Genomic DNA, 24,633 nt, shown 5'->3' on the forward strand with positions numbered 1-24,633 from the left:
ATCCACTTAGCTCTCTGTAATGTCTGCAAGGCTTTACTTTAAAGTAACCTAACCATCATCAATATCCAACTGATTCAAGAAAGCAATTTGGCTTTCCGGCGAACCCGGAGGCCCGAAACCAACTCAGGAATCCCGGGACTAAGCTTCCGAAATATTCGTAAAAAACAGTAAATGAACCGCTGATGCACCGAAGTTAGGGGAGATACGGTTTTAGGCAAATTGCCGTTGTCACGAGTACTTCTCCACGGACTGAAAGAAGTTCATTAACAGAAAGCTCAATATTTCCAGCTGGTAGAAGACAAGCAAACTGGTGAAATTCTGACAGTTGAGAAACACCACTCAACCGGCCAGGAGGTGTTCATTCGAACATTACAGTATCCCAGCATACTGCGAAGACATACCTGGTTTACTTATTTAAAACCACTGCAAGGTGGTCAAACAGCTTGATTGGACGGTCTTTGACGAGGAACTTTTCAACCTGGGACGACCAAGGCTGCAGAATATACTACTGCGCTTGCAATGCGCCAGTAGGGAGTTGAAAGACGTTCCACAAGTTTCGAGGTAATTTCCCCATATAAAGACGTCGTCAGAGGACGAGCGACTACCGCAGAATCCTATACACAGTGGGCAAGATTAGGGCTCGTATCCTGCCCAATGGACTAGTTGCTGGCCTTCTGGACGTTGCTGAGAAATAATGTGAGCATCGAAGCCATCGACATACGGTTGACTTAATCCTCGCCGCAAGACAAATCTCAGAGAAGTTTCACGAACTGAATCCATAGCTCCGCAGACTGTTCGCCTATTTCATCGAATCTTTCGACTCATTTGACAGAGAAACACGCCGCCGATCGTTCTGCGAAAGCCTTTCTCATCAAAGCCTTTTATACTGGGATAAAGTCTGATCTGCGGAACTTCCTGGAACAGTTTAATCGATACGGGGATGAAGCAGAGCCATGCTGTTGCTCCAGTTCTTTTCAACCTTTGTTTAACAATCGTCTGAGCACAGGCGTTCTGCTATTCCAAATGTAATACACCTATCAAATACCGGCTGAGTGGTCATCTGTGTAGCTCGAAGCATTTCCCGACCACGACAGCACAGTATGCTGTGATTGCCAGATGACCACGTCTGCAACACAGGTTCCATTATCTTGTGACTTCTCGCCCGGCATTGATATCTTAAGGATGACAAAGTCATCAACCTCATGGTTAGTGGATTACCACCAGTTTTCCATTACCATCTTGATGGCGAGTAATTGGTTGGCTCCAGGTAACAGCTGCATGGTGGTATACTCGAAGAGACGCCAAGTTACGCTGGAACCTGGGGAAAGTGACGGATGTTGCCCTTACCCTAGCAAGAAGCAGGTAACTGTTACCGGTGTAACGGTGATACTGCTGATGGGGAGGCATGCGAGTAGTATGTTTTGTTCTTGTAAATTCGCTTTGCGTCTCTTGAAAAGGTAGATCTGTTGCGGAATTTGCAGAATCGCTTTGTAGCACTTGCTTGGATTTGAGCAATGAATGATTGGATTCAATGAATATTCAGGAAAGTTCAAGAAGACGCTTTCAGGAGAAGATGGATATCCAGTGTTTGTAAATAAGATGCAAATGAGAGTTTTGCTTCCCTGTCCAATAGTCTGTAACTGATCAGTGGGCATTTTTTAATAAATAACTCCGCAGCGAAGGCCTTCTCCCTTTCACCGGCATGGATTTTTATACAACCAGGTTTGGGACGGCTGATTTCTAGCGCCAGGACTCTTCAGGTGCTTCTGCTGATCTTATTCGCTTGGGTTCACATCGGCACTGAGGGCTGCGCTGAACACCCAGTTCAGTTTCGCGTAAACCATCTGTGGTTCCCCACGATGTGCGGGCGTCCAAAGCTTTGGACATCGTTGACCGGCAAATTCGATTCGGATGCTAGCAATTCATTTCGAAGTTAATAAACATATTCTCTGTTTCTGCGATGGTCTGGGCCAAAATACATAGTAGAACGTTGAAAATCGAATTCTGAATTCTATCTTCCTCCAATCAACCCTCCCACAAACGTGTCTTTCATGCAGCTTTTGTGACATCTGCTTAACATTTGATTTGCTAACCTGTGTACACCACATGGGTCATTCAGAATCGCCACCGTACATCTCTGTTTACACGTTTTTGATCTGAGTCGGTCTTGTTGGTCTTGTGTTTGCTGCCTTGTGTTCACCGAAACAACTGCACACACACACACACATACCAGATGACCTATTTTCCGCCCAGACTTATACGTGGGCGTATCGACAGAAATCGTGTCTTCAGTATCTTCGCCGAAAATTGTTCTATATCTCTGAACTGACGATCGGCAACGGAGATATGTTAATCGAACCGAATCGGGATGACAGAGTCCTTTAAGTTCATGTCATTCACCACGTTCCATTTTCATTGTGCTCTACCTGTTCGGTGACACAAAGTGATTCATCATCATCCCATCGACGGCATGACATGAGTGCTCAGGACTGATGCTCCGCTGCCATACAACCATGATTTATTTGAAAGCCTCAAACCTTATCCGTCTAAATCCACAACATGTATGATTAATACTTTATCCTAATTGTTTCTTCGCGAAGTTGTATAGAGTCTCATTCTCCCACAAGCTTGTGGATAAAATAACCAAATATCGCGTTAATTGATCATAAGCTTGCTAGGTAAAGGGTTATGCATGGTAGATTGACGCAATTCTTTGTGATCATCTGTAATCTGAATGGCTCATGATAGCTCAGTGGATGAGGTAGCAGCGTACGAACCAGAACCCGACTTCAGCGTCTAAACTGCTCCTGTCTAGGCTTGGGAAACCTGGCACTACTCGAGCCCTCGTAGCTCCTTCCTTTGGTGTGACAGCTAGGCACTGAAAAGGTACTACAGCTGAACGATTTTCGAAACTGAAAGCTCAATTCACTCTCGGGTTACCAGTTACTTTACTTCATTGACCCAGTTTATCTTTCTGTTTGGCATACTGCTAGTCTTTGGGTACCGCGGAAGATTTTGAGTTTCTGTCGATGCGTTTCCTTTGCAGAATTTGATCGTTGTGTCCCGAAGTGATCTAGCACATCATCTTTATTCCCTTGTATCTGCAAGTAGGCCAAGTCAGCTGGTGTATCAGAGGAATGACTGAGGGGTCAGAACTGCCGTTTAAAAATACGTTGCAAAGTTGAATTCAGTACGATAGACCGTATAACGAAGAAAAACGGTCCAATTTGGGTTCAAGTGGGACGTAAGGCTGACGGAAACTCGGGGACTGTGCCTACCTGATGAGCCAAGAAGGGGAAACCGGTCGTGGGCTGTCGAGGGGGTTTCAGCAACCTTATGAGTAGTGCATTACAAAGATATATGTGCAGTTCTTTTCACAATATTTTACCCTATCATATCAAGTGAAACACCAGACAGTTCCCTCATCCTCTTCTGGGTTCGAACTTTGACCGAACCGGTTCTTTATAGGTTTACAATCCCCAGCGGTTCATTCATTTAAGTAGCTTTACGCCGTGGCCCCCTAATCTTCGTGTTCATTCCCTTGGGGTTTGATTGATAACCATCGACCGTCTTTCTGTTTGGTCTTCATGTGAGTAAAATTATACCCCACTTCCAACCCTTATGCGGGACGCGATAACTCTGATTCGCATGCAAATGGACCACAGATGGCCGATCATCTTCGATCTGACCACGGTGGAACGCACACGGATTATGTGGAGTGTGCATTTTTCACTATCTTGCTACAATCTGTTCGCGGACACAGAGATTCTCACTGGTTTGCGGGGGGGGGGGGGGGGGGGGAAGCCTAAATGTGGAACCAAAACTGAACCCGCATCCTACCATATCTCATCTAATCAAAAGTGATGGGTGAATTTGTTTTCAGTCCAGTCACATCTCGTCAAGGTATCAATTCGTAAGCAGGTGACAACCCAGTGCTATTGCTCGTCCATCCTCGGTGCAGCGATCTGAGTTGCCAAAGTTATCGACTTGCCTTTAAATACCCGTAATACGACAGTGATGTCGCCGGAAACTCTCAACCATACTGAGCCATACTGTTCCATACTGAACCATACTGATCTATCATCAGTGCCATTTGGTTTTATTTCTATTTCTCAGCAACCTGAGTTAATCTCTGAACGGTTCATCCTTAGTCCATCCTTGCTGTTAATAGTAATAGAAATCTTCGAGGTATCCACTATGCGAAATACCTGTGGGACCGCACTAGTTTGGCTCACAAATGGATACTTTGTATGACCGTGATTACTTCAAGATACAAAAACCAAACTGTGGAGTATTCCGTCAGTAAATAAGCCTAGTTTTATACCACGTGTGACCCATAACCTCTAACCGTTGATATAACCTGTCTCAAGACTTCTATGCGAACTAGCGATCACTGTCAACACAACCAGGACTGCATGTTGTCAGTTCGCTGCAGGTTATTGCTTGACCCATCTCTTAGTGTGCTCTGTCTTATTTGATCGAAAACGGCTACTCATCACCATCGATAAGGTGATATCAGTGTTCAACGCTGATGCTTTGCTGCCGTACAAGACGGCTATTTCGGGTGACGAATCCGCCGGATTTAGAAAAAGAAGCAGAGCATATCGCTGTGGAAAGCTCCTCTTGTTAGAATTCTCGTCATTTCGTCAATCACACCGTCTAATTTGTCTATTGTCCGGCGGTTGTGGTCACAATGGCCTGTTTATCTACCTTTCAGGGGTTTCAGTGCGTTTCCGACGCCCTTGTAACGTAAATCGGCCATCAATAGGACTGACTCTCTTGCATTCTTTGGCGTTGAGTCGTGCAAAAGTTGATTGCTTTCCGTTGACAGTGAATAAGTAATTAAACTGTTTTCTCCACCTGCGTTCATTTTTTTGGTGTCGTTATTTCGTGCCTTTAAGGGAATGCCTTGAATGATCGATTCTCTCTGGTCACTTCTCACCGTTGATGTTTTTATCTCCGTTTTTCCTGCTCACAGCGCAAGGCACTTTTCGTTCACAAACGAGACCTAACAAGTTCGTCTCAAGTACCAATTCTAATTCCTCGCTACTCAATGGTTCGGGTCCAACAAACTCGTTTGGATCACCATCTGATGCGGCTGAGTCGTGCGCAACTAGTCCTATGAACTCGACTGATTCACTTCATCCACGCCCATCGGGTGGATGGTCGACTAATTCCAACAGTCACTTTGGAGACAGTCAACGAGTATCTGCACATCAACCACGCGCGTTCTCCACCCCTTCGCCAACAGTCCCTTATCTGCACTATCGAGGTCGCAGGTCACAACCGAACTACCTCCTAAACAGTCCAACATCCTCTAGCACGTTGGATCCAACTTCACGTCCTGTGTGCTCTACCTTAGATCACACAGTAGGGCGTTACCTGCGCACACCACATGACCTGATCCTCTCCACACCTGAGAAGGAGATTGAACAGCAACAGGAACAAGCAGTCGATGGGGACTGGGAATGTGAAGCGATTCAGACAGTCTTATCCGCAGTTCCAGCTCCTCAGGTGAGTGTTCATCCTACTACACTAGATTTCCGTTCCCGCTTTTTCCACCCGACGATTTCATCATTTTTTCACATTTCAGGTCTCGGATATCAAATCCGGCAGTGCACTTATTCATCTAACCCTACCAGCGGACCTAACCGTCCCGGCGGGGCCGAACACAACAGAGTCTGATTCAGATCTTGCTGGATCTCGTCTAACCACAGATACGAAATCGGATGCAGGTAACTTCGGGTCTATTAGAGCTCATAGTTTCTCCCCACACATTACAGCCTCGAAATCACCCGGGGCCCAGAAATCTGGCATGATCCAGGAACAGAGGGAGCTCTCCTGCTGGAGTTTAGACGAAAACGCGATTCAGTTTGAGCTGCATTTGGCTGAGCGTGACAGTGCAGCCAGATTCAACTGTCTATTTGTGTAAGTTCGTCCTCGGCTTTTTTTGTTACATATATCGTGTGAGGACGTTTTGTCCATGCCTACAAGTGAGTTGCCCAAGTCTTCCTTGTTTCTTCCTCATAACTCTACCACCAAACATCCTGAAACACCATAAACGTGTGAAATAACAACAATCGTTCAGCTGTAGCACCCTTTCGGTGCCTAACTGCCATGCCACCCGAAGGAAGCACGAGGGCTGGGATAGTGTCAGGTTGCCCAAACCTAGACAGGGGAAGTCGAGAGGCAGAGGTTGGTTTCGAACCTCGAACCTTCCATTCAGCTCTAACCACTTGAGCCATCTCGCCCCAAACGTGTGAAACGTTTCCTCGGTTGTTAAGGCCAATGAGCCCGGAAAAGGCCCCATCACTGAAGGCTTTTGCGTTCAGAATCACAGACCGAAGATTGACACATCGATTATTTCGTTCTTCAGCCGTGAACTTTCCGCCGTGAATTTCACTAAAATTTGTTCTGGCGAATCTTGCTTGCCAGGATGGTCAGGAGTGCTTGGCGTGAGTCGAAACATCACCATCTGTGGAGTAGAGTGCTTTGGTACCACCAAGTATGGTCCTGTGTTCTTCCACCTGTTCGTCACTGCTGAATCAGATTCAGATGTCCTAGATGGCCGCTTACGCCGTCGTTGTTGTTTTTATGGTATCTTAACAGTCTGTATCGCACGAGCCTCATCGAATTCGCGTCACACCTCAGAGTATTGAAATAGAAAAAAATCAGTACAAATCGCATGATTTCCTGCCGGGCATCGAAATGAGAGGTAAAGCACAACACATGCCAGTACTCGAAACTGGTCGCGAAAGTACTATGTTGAACATCTGGCTCTTCTGATCCAACCAGTTTGTGTGGAGTTCTACTAAATCGATGGCTATCTTTGGTAGAGAGGCAGGCTACTTATCAGTGAAAGAACAAGCCGTCCAGAGACAATCTCCTCCCCCGGATTGAGTGCATCCGGGAGCATTTTTGACTACAAACGTCACAGTAATTTTGTTTGTTTTTTACTCCAAGTTCTCATCGCCCACAGACGATTCATATAGATATGACAACTAGAAAGCCATATCTTGTACCGTGTCTAACCATGAAAGGGAAAGTTCACGCTGACCTTATCCTGGAAAGCGCGTCGCATCCGTTGGCCCTATCTGCCACACTCAGATGGAGCGTTTAAAATCGTCGAGACTTTCGAGTACCTCCATTTGGATTGCAAATGGCGTGTTCGGTGACTGCATGCCTTGCAACATTGCCTTATGTCTTCCGAGTTCAAAGCGCATACCAAAGGACGAGATGACCTTGGTTAATTCGTCCAGAAGTACATCTAGCACTCTTTCTCTTCCAAGGTGCTAACGGTGTTGTCCACAGATTACATCAGCAACCCTTCCATGCGTTGTACAATGGAAACAAATCGAACGGATATCCTTGTTGTATGCCACTTTTTGTGGGATAGGGGGTGTATTCCCACCCCAGTAGGGATTACCGTATCGTAAACTCTTGTTGCACAGTCTCCAGGTTCAAGTACGCTTTGTAAGCTTATTAATACGAAGGCAGAACAACAAATGACGTTGTTCTGCCACAAAATGAAGATGTCGACATGACCTTGACCAGGCCGGAAATTTAGTTGGCACCCATGTCATATAGCTGAAGTAGTGGTTCTCCGCTGTCCCATACAAGTCAACCAACCATCTGAATCTCATCAAGTGGGATTTTTTCCAGATAATTCCCGCCATAAATTTAACCCCCTGCCACCCAAAAAAGATTAGAAAAAAGAGGATATGAAATGTGTACTTTTAGTTTCTACTGAAGAGGGTAAAATTAGTACGTTATTCACAATTTGCATGAAAAGGTCTGTTTTTCGGCGCCTTTGCCTCCAAACGAACTCACACAAGTTGCCGTCCACAAATGATCGATGTGTGCCGCACTGGCGTTTATTCTGCATCTTGTAGGCGTGCCAAAGAGATTCGATGGTTTGTGTGTGAGCTCGAGTCGTTGGATCCACAAAGTTTTCGACATGATTAGTCGTTGGAGTCTGTAAAAGCCGCCAGACACAGACTTCGCGATGAAAGTTCTTCCAGTCAACAGCGGTCGTGTGGCTAATACATAATTCCTCAGCGAAATTTGATTTTTGTCAATTTTTGGACCAGCAATAAATTACTGTCCTAAACTCCACTCTAGACCGCTCCAGCCAAGTTCCCTTTCGAAGACCGATTTCTTGCTGACACTATTGGGCATTACATCTCTACCTGTAAGAAACAGTTGAAAGTGGCCATTGTTGAATAAACGTTCCTGATGGATCACTTCATGACTTTGCAAAAAACGTATTGCCGTCTCCTTGTCGTGAGCGCGAGTTGAAAACGTCAGAAATTCATTTGAGGTTTTACGTCCGAACGGATGAATTTTAGCACAAAATGAGTCTAGATGCGGATAAGAAATTGTTTTCATCAAAAATAGGTTAAGGTTGTGTGCGTAGACTAAATTGGAGCTGGCAAAAAGTGACGGGGCTCAACTTTTCGCACATGCACTTTTTACATCAGCGGCGGGGTTTATCTGGAGAAGATCCCAAATGCGTGATGTGATGAACGTTGTCTTTGATGGTGTCACTGGCTTAAGCAAGCACTGTAAACGAGTAGCGATATTCAGCAATCACACTTACTCGACCTTCCGTACACAACAAGTTAGACATCCCGGTTGCGTCTGGCTGCATGAATCACGGTTGTATGCTAACTGGGCTGTTTCTAGGACACCCACACCTAGAAAGAACGATTAAAACCAAACGCGCCACCGCAGGGCAACCGTGTCAGGTCAATACAAGTCGCCTTATTATTCTATTCCAACCTAGAAATTCAGGAGACCACGTTAGTCAGGCTTCTAGCCTCTGCCAGACCGGAGACTCCGAGCGGATAACCTCGACCGAACGGGTCGTTGAGGCGTAACACCTTGGCGCGGGGTTCAGTCTCTTTCTGGTGGAGTCACATCCTTCGTGTTCACTACATTGTTCCGTCTTTTCTACTTCCACATACGCGTGCCCCGCAGCCAAGTAGTCGTTACACGCACGTGCACAGCTGTCTGCACCCACCGTGTGTATGCAGGTCAGGTTTTCGTTGCTACAAGCTTGTTTCACCTCTGTCTGCTACACCACGTCGGTCGATACGTAACCCAATATTGTGGTCGCGATTTTCCAGAGGTGTCTGTTCCCTATGAGAACTGTGTGTGTTGTTTATTGGCGTTGAAGTGATCAAAGCCTTGTGCCAACTTTTCATTCTGTATCGAATGGCTTTATTGAAAATCTCGGCTCTTCCATTAGTTTCGGACCCACCCCTATCAGGCTCAACTTGAATATTTGATTCGGTTTTTTCGAGCTTTCTCTAGAACTTCACAATCCATGGTTAGGGTGAAGTAGATAGGCGACGACACTTGTTGTTTTGTCATCGTTTGAGTGATAATCGTACACGCGGAAAACATTTACTTTGCCTGTTAATGTCACCGGGCGAGATGGACCAAGTGGTTAGAGCGCGAATTTACCGACCGGAAGGTCCGTGGTTCGAACCCGACCTCCGCCACTCGACTTCCCCTGTCTAGACCTGTGCGACCCGGCAGTATCCCAGCCCTCTTGCCTCCTTCGTGTGGCATGGCAGCTAGACACCGGAAGGATGCTACAGCTGGACGATTTTTTTAGTGTCATCGTCAATGCGCGAACTGATAATGTGTCCCTTGGGTTGGTAACGAGACGTTTGCGAGCAAATCACCAACGACCACATACCCTACCTGAGCTACTAATATTCGTTGGATTACACCGCCCAAGTACATGGTCACTGCCAAAGCACGGTGAACGTAATCGCCCTATCAAGTGTATTAATCCATGGACCTCATGATTTGACAAATTTTGCGGACATCACAAGTCAATCTGGTCGTGTTTGCAATCATTTACAGTCATGAATAGAAGCTTCTTGACGAGACAAATCTAGCCTTAGTGTCACTGACGGAAATGGTTTGATTGCGTAGACAGTGGCGCTTTTGTGGCAAGGCTACCGCCTCATTCATGTAACTATACGAACCTTGATCACTCAATGTTGTGATGATTGAGTATCCGTAGACTGGATAGACCAACTCCAGCCTATCGGTTCATCGGCGGGCGGAACTGTAGCTGTTCGAATCAACATAACTTTGGCGTCAGAATGTAGACTGAAAAAACAAGTGATTAGTGATAAAGTCACGCCTCCGCATTGTTCAGTGTAAAGCGCAACTATCGTATGTAAACCAAGGATCAAGACACCGGTATCGCACATCCACTACAAACGAAATTTTTGCGGAAATTTCATAATCTGTGCTAAACACGAGTATACTCGGTAATATCCGTTCTTCCCTCTGATTAAACAGTGTGTTTACAGTGTCCCCATTGAGGCCCAGGATTCAAATGGCTGACCGGGTTCGAATATCCGCTTGAGAGAGATCTACCGACATCTTGATGAGTATTACAAATCCAGATTGCATGGAAAAAACGTCCAGCGATAGCACCCTTCCGGTGCCTAGGTACCCGAAGGAATCACGAGGGCTGGGATACTGCTCCGTCGCCCAAGCCCAGACAGGGGAAGTCGAGAGGCAGAAGTCGGCTTTGAACCACAGTCAGTAACTTCGCGCTCTAACCACTTGGGCCATCTTGCCATCTTCCATGGGTTGTGTGATGAGTAAGAAAAAAGAATAGTCTGAGTTCACTCTCCCCATGGGTGCCTTGAGCTTGGTTTCCGACCATTCTCTGTATTATACATCCTGTTTGTTGTCCTACCAGTAAGAAAGTGAAGCTTTTTTCATCATGTATGCACAGTTTTCTTGACAAGTCCGAGTTCAATGCGGAATGTTAGTGCCAACAACGTCCCCGTACTTTTTCTTAATCTCTCTTCACAAATGTGCCTTTTTATTATCCAATTGAACATCATTTTACTCGCCTCTTTACTGGCCTTAAACGAGTCCCTTTTGCAATGTTTCTTGAACCATGTATTGTTTAGTATTTCATTGTATAAATGGAATGACGGTGTAGCTACTAGTGCCCTCCTTTGGATCGCTTTGAGCCAATGTTTTTTTTTATGAGTAAAATCAAACGTAGCGTTTTTAAACACAATAAACAGACAATCAGCACGCTATCGACGTTTCTTGACCACGCTTATGTTATCCGTGGTTGTCACACGGCAGTCCACTGAGTCGGAACAAGTTTTATTCTGCACAGCAAATGGTCGACAACACCTTTCATTTTTTGGTGTTACGTTAATTCGGAGACAGAAGAGAAAAAGTCATCGACCGGCATGTCGAAAGTCAACGTGATCTGGCCGGTACATGCATCTCGCTCACAGAACGAACATAAGCTGGTCAGGTTTCTGACTCGTGATGAGGCCTGCACAAATGATGCACTACATACAGAATCGATATCCGTGTCCAGTACCTTAATGAAAGACGGAGAAGCTTGTAATGAAACCATTGAGGTAACCTTTCAAAAAAAGAAAGAAGCCGTCAGTATCGATGATGCCCACGTACATTAAGCTGCGGTTTAGAAACAGCATTACTCCTGGAGCATTCAAATGGTGGCATCCATGTTCAACTGTCGGTTGTTCCTCACAACTGTAAAGGGTAAGATGCCGACTTGTGACCCTTTCACAACGATATATTCATTCTTTTGTAAATGTTCCACAAGCTACGTTCCGAAACCTATCTAAAACAGTTACTGAACTTGACAGGCGGAACCTGTTACAAGCGCCAATGCAGCCCAATGGATCGTCGAAGTAATCCAGTCGGGTTGTTCGGTGTGATGTATCCAGTCTCATCGAATCACTTCAAGCTCATTAGACAAAACCATGTCATTGATAGAATAGGTAAAAAGAATGAGTGATTCCTCAAGTGGTGTTCAAACTCCTTCCTGAGACTGTTCGTTACGTTGAGGTATGACCAACCAGATTTAGGTCATTGTTAGTAGAGTAAGATAGCCTAGAATGAACGAAACTATGCCTGAACCTCGAACAACCCTCAGTTAACATTAGGAAGGTGTCGCCCTGGGTCGACGTGTCTTTTTGCCGGGTAATGAGAGGGCAACTCGTTCGCTCCGGGCTGGGCGAGATGGCCAAGTGGTTGGAGCGCGAACTGACCGAAAGACCCTTGATTTCAACCCGACCTCTGCATCTCGACTTCTCCTGTCTAGGTTTGTGCAACCTGGCAGTTAGGCACCGAAATAGTGCTACAATTCAACGATTTATTTGGAAGCCTGTCCCCGTCGTTATAGTACGTCAAAAACATGTCCCTTCAACAAATACACTGATTCGCACATCAGTTTGGTTCTCACGAGAAACTTGTTTGAGTCTGTCGTTTCTGCTAGTCTTCAACTGAATGTGCTGCACCCGATACTCACAGTATATTTTCGTCAATTCTTCGGTAGAAGATACGCTTATGGCAGGGTGACTATCCCGGTAACCAGCTCCTTACCGCACCCATCCATACTACTGTAGGCTAGTTCCTCTTCGCTATCCTAGGAAAAATTTGCTTGCCTCAAGGTCATGACCTGCGAAGCCAACAAACTTCGTACTAATCCGCGTGCAAAACACCCGAATAAGTTGGATCACGCAAGATTGACATTCTTCACCTCGTCAACACTATTCTTGTTTGTCTACAAACGAACAGATTTTGTGTTTCACTGATTGTATCAGCAATCTGTTGGTTGTGCATAGTTCCCACATCATTTCTCCCAGAACTAAGGAGGGTGCATTGCTGATCCCATTGCGTCTGACGCCAGTAGCGCGCTTTGCACACACTCACAAACACAGTGCTGGAGATGTTAATTGCCATTAGCCGACTTTTTCCGGTTTCCCAATTCCACGGACAATTGGATGAGGATTCTTTTTCCGAATTCACAACGGGCAGACCCAACGAATGGTGCCGATTTCGATTTGTGTGTGTGTGTGTGTTGACGCCTGTGACTAAATTATTATCCACCATCTCAGCCAGGTGTTTACAGTTTCTCCTCCAGATTTCTGTTTTATGTGTTGTTTTGGTCGACTCGCCATTGCTTGACCACTTTCCCTGATGTTCCATGAGGATTTCCTAAAATTGCACAATGTACTTTGTCATGGTTGAAGCCTGGTACAGTTTGTTCAGTTGGTCCAGAACTGTTGTTGAGTTACCAAACGGTCAGCCAAAAGTGCCCCATTCGTTTACTTATGCACGCCTAGAGTTGTTTATGCTGGACGCAACAGAGGTCCAGTGAAACGATCGGACAATTGTAGGTCTCACCATACTATTAGTTAACTATCCTGCATAGGTTGATCCCGCATGGGACCTGTGAAACGCAAGTTTCTCGGCGTGATAAGATCCGGGCAAATGCGGGTGGACGGCTTGGCTTCGTTATCTACGGCAGCGGTCTTAGAAAGTCACTTCTATTAGGATTGCGGGTTTGACTGTGTGATATGTTCCTGGGGGAGGATCATTTAGTTTACCATAGATTTGATTTACACATGGTATTCCACGAACGGAATGCTGCGCATTCGTCAGACCTCCAATTGAGCGCATGCGTCGCGTCAGACCTAATCCAACATCTCCGTGAGAATATCTTCGTTGCGATATTGATGGATAAAGAAGGATCGCGACGCCCAGCACTGTGAACAACAACTGTAGTGACCACTTGCTTCATTCGATGTGGATTTTCCAACTTCGTGAAAACTGTGGACGATAAGCCTAGCGACCTTTTCGTCGGCGGAATTTTGCGACAGTGAACGTTTATTACGGATGACATTCTACGCTCATCATTCATGGATGGGTGTAGAGTCTACGACAGTTGGTTCATTTGGCTTTATTTTGGGAGAATGGTGAATTTTGACTACTGCCAACACCGAATGCGGCATTCACACTATTATCGAATGTACTGCTGTTGTAACGAAACTATTAGCGTTACGTGTTCCTCATCTGCTTATGGTGACTCGCAATGATCTGACTAGAGAGCATCAAGCGGAATTTTCACGCGGTCAATGTCTACCTCTACAAGTCCTATTGGGTGTCGGCATGCATACGAGTATTTTTAATGTGATCATCTTCCCCTAAACACGACTGTCCAACATCGGATCTCCCAGAAGATCGTGAATGTTGCTAACTCTCTGTATTATCAACTTTTCGATGCATGGAAGTGTATGAGGAGCTGCCTAGAAGCCCTTCTAAAAAACCCGCGTGCAACTCCACTCCCTGCTTCCCTGTTCAACTTTGTTACTGACGAGGTAGATCATGGAACGAACGCTGGAAGTGTTGTAGGTGAAAATCTTGTCAATTTGGAATATGCGGACAACATTATACTCGTACTTTAAGGGGAAACGAAAGCATAGATTATTTAGGATGAACTGACCAAACTCATCCTCTAGTGGTACAAACGTGGCACATCCCTCTGTCCCTGGGGTCGTGTGTATCGGACTGTACTACGTCCCAAATTGTATGGTAGTGTAATCGAGACGCTTCCAACTTTTTTCAAAGTTGTCTCAGAACTAGACCTCTTGTAGGTTAGTGCTTAAAGGTCCGCAACAACGGAGTATTCGAGGAATGTGGCCAGAATCATAAGCCCTGGTATCTTGGCCATTTATTGTACACCGAGTCTAGAGGACTGCTTGATTCAAAGTGGTGAAAACAGCGATATGTCCAGCTTTTCTCTTGGCGGAAGTGTGTCAAAGTAATTGCTAGCCCTGGATTCTAACCGTGCCTGGCTTATGACACTGCAGATGTGACTGATAACGATGTCTTTGATGTTCTTGTTGCCACCTTGTTCGACTACGTTTTGCTTGCCTCTGCGATAGTTTTCAACGTTTCAACCCCGACCAAAACAAATGCAACCTAAGCTGCAGTCTGCATAACTTTAACCCCGATTAAGCCACACAAATGTTAAAGCCTGAACTAGGATGCACACAGCAACTCGTCATGTGCTAATGTAGGCTGGTATAACTGTAAAGATGCCAAGCTATATAGTACATACATAAACCCATGAGCGAAGATCCGAGAAACCTAGATTTTCTTAGTTTTTTGTTGGCTTCCACCCCTCTCCCCCCACACACACATTCGCAGAGCGCACAAGGCGTTGGTTGCCACCAACTCTGAAGAACACGTTTAGAAATGCATAATTGTTTTCTCTGTTCCTATAAGGCCGATCATGTCCATAAATCTGAGGACATCGAATTCTTCATGACCTAGGAGACAGTGTGAAACATTAGGACTGGTAATAGGCTTGGTGTATATTTGAAATTTGTTGAATCACCCTTCGGTTTTGATGATGAATATATCGGCGGATGTGTCTAGTGATATCAGTCTACTCACACTTTGATTTCCTATGAATGTGTTGGCTCTGGATGAACTATTTTTTGTTAGGTCCGAATAGAACGAGTTTGTCTTAGCAGCATCAATCATCACATGGCGTTGCTTCATCATTTCTGGCGTATATGATTAGGATGAAGGGAGCGGACAAAGCTTGTACGTCAAAAACTCATATGGTTTTCTATACAAGTCATTTGTACTGTTTGTGTTGTGAAAGGGGAAGAGGAAAAATTAGTTAAACGAATCACGTGGTTGTCTTACAAGCTGGTGAAAGGGAATCGTTCGTGAGAAAACTCAACTTCAAAGGTCGTACATGAGTTTTGGCTCACGTATCCGGATGCCGGTGGCCTCTGGTAATAGTGTGAACCGTGCCAGTCTTGATTGGTTCAGAGGCACCTGTAAGGTGGGCTCGTTGTTTATAACATGGTTGAATTCGGTCACATGTGGTATACTTTCACTTTCCAACCACCATTCGACAACACGGGAACCTGTTCCCATATTCACTCTTTTACAAACATCTAGGATGCTGGGCATGAGCGTACACAAGACCCGTTGGTAGAGCTTGACAGTTCATCTTTCAACTGAAAGCTGATGGTCGGGTTGAAACCGAATGGCCAAATGCGCCATATCAACATACTGCCTGAGCATTGTCGTGACTAGCCCAGTTTAATGTAGACAGGCTTTTTCCCAGCAGAACACTGTTCAGCTCTCAGCTTCGTAGACTCCATAGTTTTTTTTCTGGTACGAATCGTTCCGGATATCCATACAGGCAGTGCGGAAACATGTCAGCATTGTCCTACTAAGCATCTGACCGAATTAGTTGCAGAAGAACAATTCTATAGAAATGAATATATTGGCCTATCCAGGTTTTTTATGTCTTTATGTAAATCCTTCGATATTAACGTCGAGATTATTTAGCTACCTGCTACATCAAAGTGCAACGGTAGACTTGATATTAATGTGAAGTGAACTGAAACTGTATAACAAGTTTGTCCAATAAGAATCCACTACTTTTGTGCCATCTACATTCCCTAGTGTGATAATCCACCAAAGAAGTCATCATATGTTGACCTCATCTCTCTACCCTCACGAACAGACTGGACCTTACCGTGGTGTGGCGGTTTGTGTACCTCATTGAGCTATACTGGGGGTGTCCGCGCGACACTCAGAGAGTCTCTCATACCAGGTTGGTCCATGGGTAGAGGTCTGACGAACACAGTCTCCTGGCCCTCCAGGTCGGGGGTTGTAACTTTTATGGCAACGTGTTCCGTTAAAATGGTAGTGTACTTGCATTTCCAGCCCAACACCTCTGGTTTGCGGTTTGGCTTTTGAGCCAAAGGCTTTGGTTGGGAACCCTAATCGTCCTCCTGTCTAGGTGTGGGCGCCCTGGCAGTCTTCCAGCCATCGTACAACCATGACATACACAACTAACAATACTCTCATCTCAGACTAGTAGCATCCAATGCTGCTCGAATGTACCTTTCCCTTTATCGTAGACCGATTACTGTGATGCCGCGAATCTTTAGGTCAGGATCGACTAACTGCAAATTGCCTATTCAGTTTATTCGTAACACGTAATTATTCACAATGTCAGGACAAAATGGAAGCAGTCTGGCTAACGGTGTCGAAATACCGATGTTCTACAATGGTGTTGTGAACAGCGCTAGTAGTGAATGTTGAAAGAGCGACTGTGATGTTTTGAAACCTCCGGTGAGGACAGCAACACATAAGTGGTGGTCTACTAATTAAGCACTATCCATCGCCAATGGTTGGAGACCTATTCCCACTTTGCTTTCAGTCGTTCGACCCCGTATTCACAAACTTGTTAGCCCACCAATCGTACCTTCCACTTCATCTGTTCAAGTCATTCAAAGCACAACTCAACGCCAAAGAAGTCATCGGATGATTGATCCCCTGTAACTTAAGCACTCCGGTGATATAATGACCTATATGTCTGCAAGTAAGACCAGTGAGCGTTGCACGCTCCAGGTCGCCAGTACGACTAATCAGACCACTTATGTTGCACAAACTTGTCGTGATACACGGAGGAAGAACTCCCTCCCACAACTAAAGACGAGGTATTTTCTGACCTCCCCAATGCATATACCACAATGAAAATGCTTTATGCGGGTGAAACAGATTTATTAAGTGGTTATCACTTCAAGTGATTCACTGATTACATTGGTGTACACACTGATGAACGGTTATTCGCGTGACTGAAAATTTCACAGCTGATGGTGATACACCTGGAGGTGATAGGATGAAGTCGCGCACGACAATTCAGCATTTCTCGGGTATTCCCGTGCCATTTCGGCCCCGTATGTCCTGTTTAGTGAATTTTTTCTAACTGTAGACGTTTTCCTCGAACCTACCCGCGGGTAGTTTGCACTTAACACTTTTCCGACAGTTACCTACTGGTGTACCGCTCGCCTGTTGTGTGCAACTCGACGAAACGATCCACTTGTTCTACAACATTTCGAATTTTCCGCTTCCATCTTCTTTGGATGAATTTGGTTTAATTTCAGTTTTTCTCACTTTTCATAAATTGATGCTTCCCTAAAATGGCATTAATCGTTTCCTCTTCTCCTTATGATCTAGTGGCGAGGCAACAGACATTTCTCTGCAGGACCTGCGTCCAGGCTCAGATTATTATGTGAAGTAAGTTCTGTGTCTTTGCTGTCGTATGCCATGAAAATCAATACTAAGCCCACTTCCATTCAAGATAAAAATCGATAACAAACAGGCGGCCGTCAAAATCGATATGACGTTTGAGAGTCGCGTGGGGTTACAGTGTGACTTTTTCGCCAAATAAGTGCCGATATGTGTACGAAGGGCTTCTTGGCACACCGTTGAGGCTCGTACATCGATGTCAGTGTCTAAAATCGTAGACCTAGTTGATTTCAGCAACCTTTATGGAACTTCCTGCCAACTTTAGTCTGATGCCCCGTGTCGACTAGGTTGGCTGAAATTGAACTGTTAATGGCATGATGTTGTCCTAATTCCATTGGAAAAGCCACCTCATTCGGCCGACGTACGTGTCTGCTCAGGTGCATGTAAACTAACCAACACGCGCAGTTGGTCCGGTAACGAGATAGCTCAGTGGTTAGGGCACCAGCTACGAGATAGTCAGTGGTTAGGGCACCAGCTTACGGATCGGAAGGTCTATGGTTCGAACCCAACATCAGCATCCCGACTGCTCCTGTCTAGGCTTGGGCATCCTGGCAGTATCCTAGCCCTCGTACCTCCGTCGACAAGAAGCTAGGGGAGTTTTGGAGGTGACTCCTAACTTGAGCGCTTCGAAATTTCTTCCTCAAACCGGAATCTCGCTAGCTGAATCGCTCCTAAAAGGCAGGTGTATGTGAATAGGTTTACGAAGTACATGTTCGAGAGATCTGGAATGCAATATGTTTGGATGGCAATTTCTTCTAATTTTTTCATAAAGAACTTTGTTTCCTCCTTCCGAACAAGTTTTCCTGACTCCATGCGTTTTCTTGATTCCCAATGAAACGAATTTTTTAATGTCTGTATATATATATGTATATATATATATATATTGCTCAGTTCACGTGCGCTTTGTCGAATATATGGTCTTCAGGTGTTCCAGTTAACCATATACCGAGAAATTGCCGTTAGTTTTCCCGTTCAATATCGGTTGATTGGCCTCATTAAAAATGGACTAACTAGGGAATGAGCCAGTCGAAGTGTCAAATATCAGAAAAGTGCATTGGCATATCTGCCGTCACAGTTTTCTACCTCATTAGAGATATTCGTGTTCTCAAAGACGAATAGATCTGCAAGTAGTGGATCAAGTGGACAACTCAGCCACTTCGTGCGTAAAATTTTCCGTTGAACAGGAACTGAACATTCAGCGAACAGCGTGAAATAAAATCCCTCGAGTTTCCAGGAGGTAAAATGGCGAGAATTTGTTACTCTGAATGATTCCTCCAGTTTACTCCAGAGCCTTCAATAAGAGGATACATTAGTGAAAAGTGTTGAATCTCCAGACATAACATTTTCCCTAAAATTGTGTCTGATTCTGTCGGTAACCTCATGACCATAGCAACCAAGACACGGACTGCGTGTATAAGCCACTTGGTTCATTATTTCGATTGAAAACATGGGGGGGGGTTCCAGGCAAAAATTGATTTCTTGAAACTTTTCAAAGCAGAACGCAGATCTTTGCATGGATGCTTCATTCACTGTCATGATCTTAGTCTGTTCGCTCGGAATTCAACCATGATTGACACAAATTTGAAGTCCTTTATCCTACTGTCACTAAATGTTTCTGCTTTTCGGTCCACCAAATGTCTCTTGTGTGGTCACGTGATATCAAATTGATCCGAAGATGCCACTCATGTCGATCTCTTTAGCTACTGTTGCCTCACACGATAGTTTCGCCATTGGAACTTCGAAATTTCACTACTCACAACATGCAAGTAGGCTCTCAGTCAATAACCAGAACCATCACTCGATTGACTAAACCAGGCTCATGGGTGTTGGCGAATGCTGTCCAAACCGTCGACCAACTGAATGTTCAGCTCTTCAGATAACTGCATTTTTTATGGTCGTTACGTTTTAATTCGGCCTTTAGTTGAACTAGTTTCTGTTGGTTAGAAACCGTACCCAGATCATTTTTGAGGGAAAGAGATTTTTTTCTTTGAATGGACGACCTTATTCCTTTTCGCGAAATACACTCATTTTACAAATCAATTGGTTTTCGCGAGGGACTCAACTGCATCTATCATTTGTGATATTCTACAACTGGATGTGCTGGCCGCCTCATGATTCAGTTGGCACGATATTCAGGATATCGCAGTGTATTTTCATAAAGGAAACTACTCATAAGGTTGCTGAAAACTCTTCGACAGCCCACGATCGGTTTCGCCCTTCCAGTTCGGGCTCATCAGGTAGGCGCAGTCTCCGAGTTTCCGTCAGCATGTGTTGTGTACTTCACATTCTATAAACCATGTTCACTTTCTTACACGAAATTGAGCACATGTCCAAAATTATTTGGAATTGAGTGTATTTCTCGAAAACAGTCCAATTTGGGTTCAAGTAGAACATAAGGTTGACGGAAACTCGGGGACTGCACCTACCTGATGACCCCGAACTGGAAGGGCGAAACCGATCGTGGGCTGTCGAAGAGTTTTCAGCAACCTTATGAGTAGTTTCCTTTATGAAAATACACTGCGATATCCTGAATATCGTGCCAACTGAATCATGAGGCGGCCAGCACATCCAGTTGTAGAATATCACAAATGATAGATGCAGTTGAGTCCCTCGCGAAAACCAAATTGATTTGTAAATGAGTGTATTTCGCGAAAAGGAATAAGGTCGTCCATTCAAAGACTATTCCTTACCTTGTTTCAGGTTTTATGGTGAACGAAATTTTAACATATGGAACCACTGCCCTTGCTTAGCGGCTTCCATGAAAACAAACGAGATGTTAGCCAAGAGAATGCGTTGATACAACAAGAAAGAAAGTTTGCACTGAAGCCTCAAAACAATTTGTGTAATCAGTGCACAATTCACGACGAGTGTCTTTTGATTCGCTCCGACGTGGTTTCGTATAACACGCTCACCTGGGTTGTGGTGATTCACTGGGCGATCTCTTCTGAGTACATCTCATTAATTGGTTCATTAAGACATTCCCACCATCGAAACACGGTTAGCTCTCCTTCATCATGGCAACAGCATCGCCCTGGCTATTACGAACTTTCAACACGGACGCGCGCATCGTGTTATTTAGAGACTACCAAACGCAAACCCATTCATGGACTGTGCCGAATCATGTGGCCCCGAGATATCGGCGGAAAGTTGCACTACTTTCTGAGACAGGCTACTTCATTCCGACCGTGCTGGATTGCTTTCTTAGTTCGCTCTCAAAATCACGCAGACTGGTTCAGGGGAGATAAAGTTCATCCAACTTGACAAGGCACCGAATTCTTTGCACCATGCATTCTTCGAAGACGGTTCTAGCGAACTAATGTCCCACTAAAAACAATCTAGAATGAAGGCGATTCTGGTGGAACGGAGCGTTTCAGTCGTATTCCGTTCTTCTAAAATTCCTGGGGAACTTCCATCAAAACCCAGCATGTCATCTGCCTCCTAGAGTCCAACTTGTCCTCACAGGTTGATCGCTTCCGAGGGAGATCGATTTTTTGGAACCCAGCCGTGATCGGGGATGCACTGGCAGACGTGCATTATTTTGGACATTATTTTGGGAATAGCTCTACTCTTTCAGCCGTCTAAAAACGGTGGCTTTTATCTGAAAGCTGCTCCCTGCTCGCCCAGCTGTCAGAAGCTGCGGTTAAGTGTGGGCGGTCAAAGGCCTCCGTTCTAGCATTTTATACTTCACAAGGGAAATGCACACAGCTTTCGCCGCGTCCGTTGGTGTGTAAAACAAAGCTGTGTTCTGTCACCATTCCTCTTAAGCGTTGTTAGCAATGTGCTATCTGAAATTTCTCTGCCTCGTGCTTCCGGGGCTCACGATCATTTAGTAGGCAGGTCACAGTATATTGTCTGGTTATTTTAAGTAGCCCAAGCTCTTCTCTTGCACCTGCAAAGTGTGAAGTCAGACTATGTGAGACCAAATTCAAACCTCACGCTTGCAGATGAAGCGATCAATGACTGATTTTTCACGAAAAGATTCAAAATGTACGCCAGTGAATCTTAAACCTGAATTCAAATCCGATGCCTTATTTGTGGACATAGGGTGAGGAACCATTAGGAAGCACAACAGATTCTACTTCCAGGAGGTTTAACCTTCAAGAGCTGGCCCGGTGATTAGAGTGCGAATTTACCGACCGGATGGTCCGTGGTTCGAACCCGACCTCTGCCTATCGACTTCCCGTGTCTGGGCTTGAGCAACCTGACAGACTCTCAGCCCTCGTGCTTCCTTCGAGTGGTTCGGCAGCTACAACTTAATGTTCCAATTTAATTTAATATCCTTCGGCGCTCTTACTCCATGGGAATCTTACCCTCATGGCGTTTAATTTCTACTTGATTCCCAACTTCCATTTTGAAGAAAACAATCTGTGCAGACTTCTAGGGCCTTCGGAAAATCACTTTTTCCCCGCACTTTCGTCCAAATGACCCAGCTTTACTTTTTATATTCTTAGGTGATTGTTCGACACTCCTGACTCGAAAACGAAATTTATAGACTTTCAAAAAACTGTAAACAGTCTTTTTGCAGGCGCTACATCAAAGAACGAACAGCACAGCACAGCTGCTACTGCTACCTTTTTTCGTTCAATGCGTCTGTTTCAATCAAGTCGTTCCTAATTTGGTTACACATTGCCTGAGAGCGAAAAAAAGAAAATTTGGTGATTTTGTTTTGTTACACACAACGTGTTAGACAACCGCGCGCTGCAGCCGCACTTGTTTGTTGTGTGTTATCCAGTCTGCTATTCGGTCGATCGACAGTCGCTATTCAGATCGAACTCGACCATACCACAATCACGCCATTTTGTTATCTTCCATATTTGACGTCCGCCACCTTGTTGCCTTGGAATGAGTGCTCTTGTGTTTCATTTCAGGTACTGCTGCGTTTATTCCGACATTCGGGGCCAGTTTAGCAGCACCGTGCACTTTACCACAATTCCAACAGAGCCCTCGGTCCCGCGTAACCTGACTGTGTTGGGACATACTCGCACATCGTTACATCTGAAATGGAGCGCAGCCAGTGACAATGGTTCCCGCATTACGGCCTACTGTCTCGAGTACGCGCCTGTTCCTTCTTCTAATCTTCATGGACGGCATCCGTCCTGGACCTCTGCACAACTGTCAGACCGGGTGAACGGGGTAGGTTACCCCCGCTGTTTCGAAGGGAACTCATACCTGTCCAGTATTATCTGATCCCACACGATCTTTTGTCTGAAGTCGTCAATTGCAATTCATTTTTCCGTATTCAACGAGGTTCCTCGTTATTCATTAAGGACCAGAGGTTAAGATGGAATCGATCTAAGTAGTATCATATATCCGGTATCTATAAATACTCTTGTTCTGGCTATGAAAATAGTTGTTTGCTATCCAAACCAGTATAATCTTTGCAGTGCCTGTAACAGGTGCTAAGGACGTGACTGACTCCGTTCGCACTTGGTCTATCCCACAAGTTTGCTTTGGATCTTCATATATGTACAATATTCGCGTGTCCGGAGCACCATCTAGTCAAATGTTTGTTTGCGGTTCTCGATGCCACATGTCGCGGACAATATGTGCTGATAGCTGATGCAGACGGTCTCTCATTTGAAAATTAACTGGGGCCTGACGGATGGAATCAGCTGAAATTCAGCTCAGTCTTCCTTATGGAAGGTCGATAAAAGCTACCTTCACTCACAACTGATATGGTGTTGGTGGAAATCCGGAGTCCCAAAGGGACCGAAACTGACAGTATGCTGCTCAGGGATTTCCATTAGCCTAATAAGTAGCAGTACCATATCACGGAAGCTATCTGGATGTCTCCAATACCGTTCCAACTAAAACGTGAGGTAGCGCGTGTGAAGCATACTCATCTGAACTGGGGATTAAGGTGAAATCCACTTGAGTCTCCTGTTGACAACTTGTACTCGAACTGCTAGTGAATTGGTCTATTTTACTGGGCGACGGTTTGGACACTGGCAGGTGGATGAATCACATTGCATCATTCGACTGGTAAGGATGTGGGAGAACGCCGATGAGCGAAGAGCCATCAGACTAGACTAACTGAACACTGGATATCGTCGAGACTAGCAGATCTCATTGCTGCCAGAAAGGCGATACCAGTAATTGGCGACTGTGATGGTGCACGCAGATCCCTCAAACTCCGGACAATCAGGAGCTGGAAGAATGACAGAGAACACTAGTCACCATCATCGTCCTCATCGATAGCATGACATCATTGTTCAACACCGATGCTTCACTGCCGGACTCCCGTTTGCTGCTCTCGAGTCAGTATCTCACGAGCCACCGTAAGGCGACGAAGCACAATTGACGCCAACAGTCTCGTTACAACCGGGGTCAAGCTGATCCCCCTGTGGTTACCACATTCACTACGCGCCCCTTTTTTTGAAGACGGGCACTATCACCGATTCTCCCCAGTTGTCTGGGACAGACTCCTTTTCCCAAATGCAAGCAAACAAGTCGGACAGGCGCTGACTGAGGACTTCCCTGTCTTTGAACAGTGCGGCTGGAAGGACGTCCGGATCAGGAGCTCGGTGGCGCGTGAGAGAACATATGCGGTCGTAAACCCCCGAGGCTGTAGGTGGTTCCACATTCACCGTCTAAGGTTCTACTTCACCTGTGGGCTCTAGATGAGTTCCAGCTGGTGGCTACGACATTTGTTATTCGAACTATTCAGCCCACCGGTCGAGGCGTTCTTCCTTATTC

General features: G+C 45.3%; 2 protein-coding genes across 2 annotated transcripts in view; one reads left to right on the plus strand and one right to left on the minus strand.

The window, feature by feature from the left end:
* The window catches only part of T265_03693 (hypothetical protein), a gene marked incomplete at both ends in the record, with an annotated part of 23,883 nt that extends 14,255 nt beyond the window's left edge, over positions 1-9,628 (minus strand). The window contains one exon of the mRNA XM_009168235.1: positions 9,469-9,628. Coding sequence (XP_009166499.1) covers positions 9,469-9,628 — 160 coding nt within the window. The remainder of the gene's footprint in view (positions 1-9,468) is intronic.
* Positions 1-24,633, plus strand: part of T265_03694 (hypothetical protein) — a gene marked incomplete at both ends in the record, with an annotated part of 72,834 nt that overhangs the window by 7,296 nt on the left and 40,905 nt on the right. Inside the window, 4 exons of the mRNA XM_009168236.1 lie at positions 4,979-5,514; positions 5,594-5,928; positions 17,866-17,925; positions 22,806-23,070. Of these exons, the coding sequence (XP_009166500.1) occupies positions 4,979-5,514; positions 5,594-5,928; positions 17,866-17,925; positions 22,806-23,070 (1,196 nt within the window). The remainder of the gene's footprint in view (positions 1-4,978; positions 5,515-5,593; positions 5,929-17,865; positions 17,926-22,805; positions 23,071-24,633) is intronic.

This window comes from Opisthorchis viverrini, assembly GCF_000715545.1.
Source record: "Opisthorchis viverrini unplaced genomic scaffold opera_v5_53, whole genome shotgun sequence".
Taxonomy (NCBI): Eukaryota; Metazoa; Platyhelminthes; class Trematoda; order Opisthorchiida; family Opisthorchiidae; genus Opisthorchis; species Opisthorchis viverrini.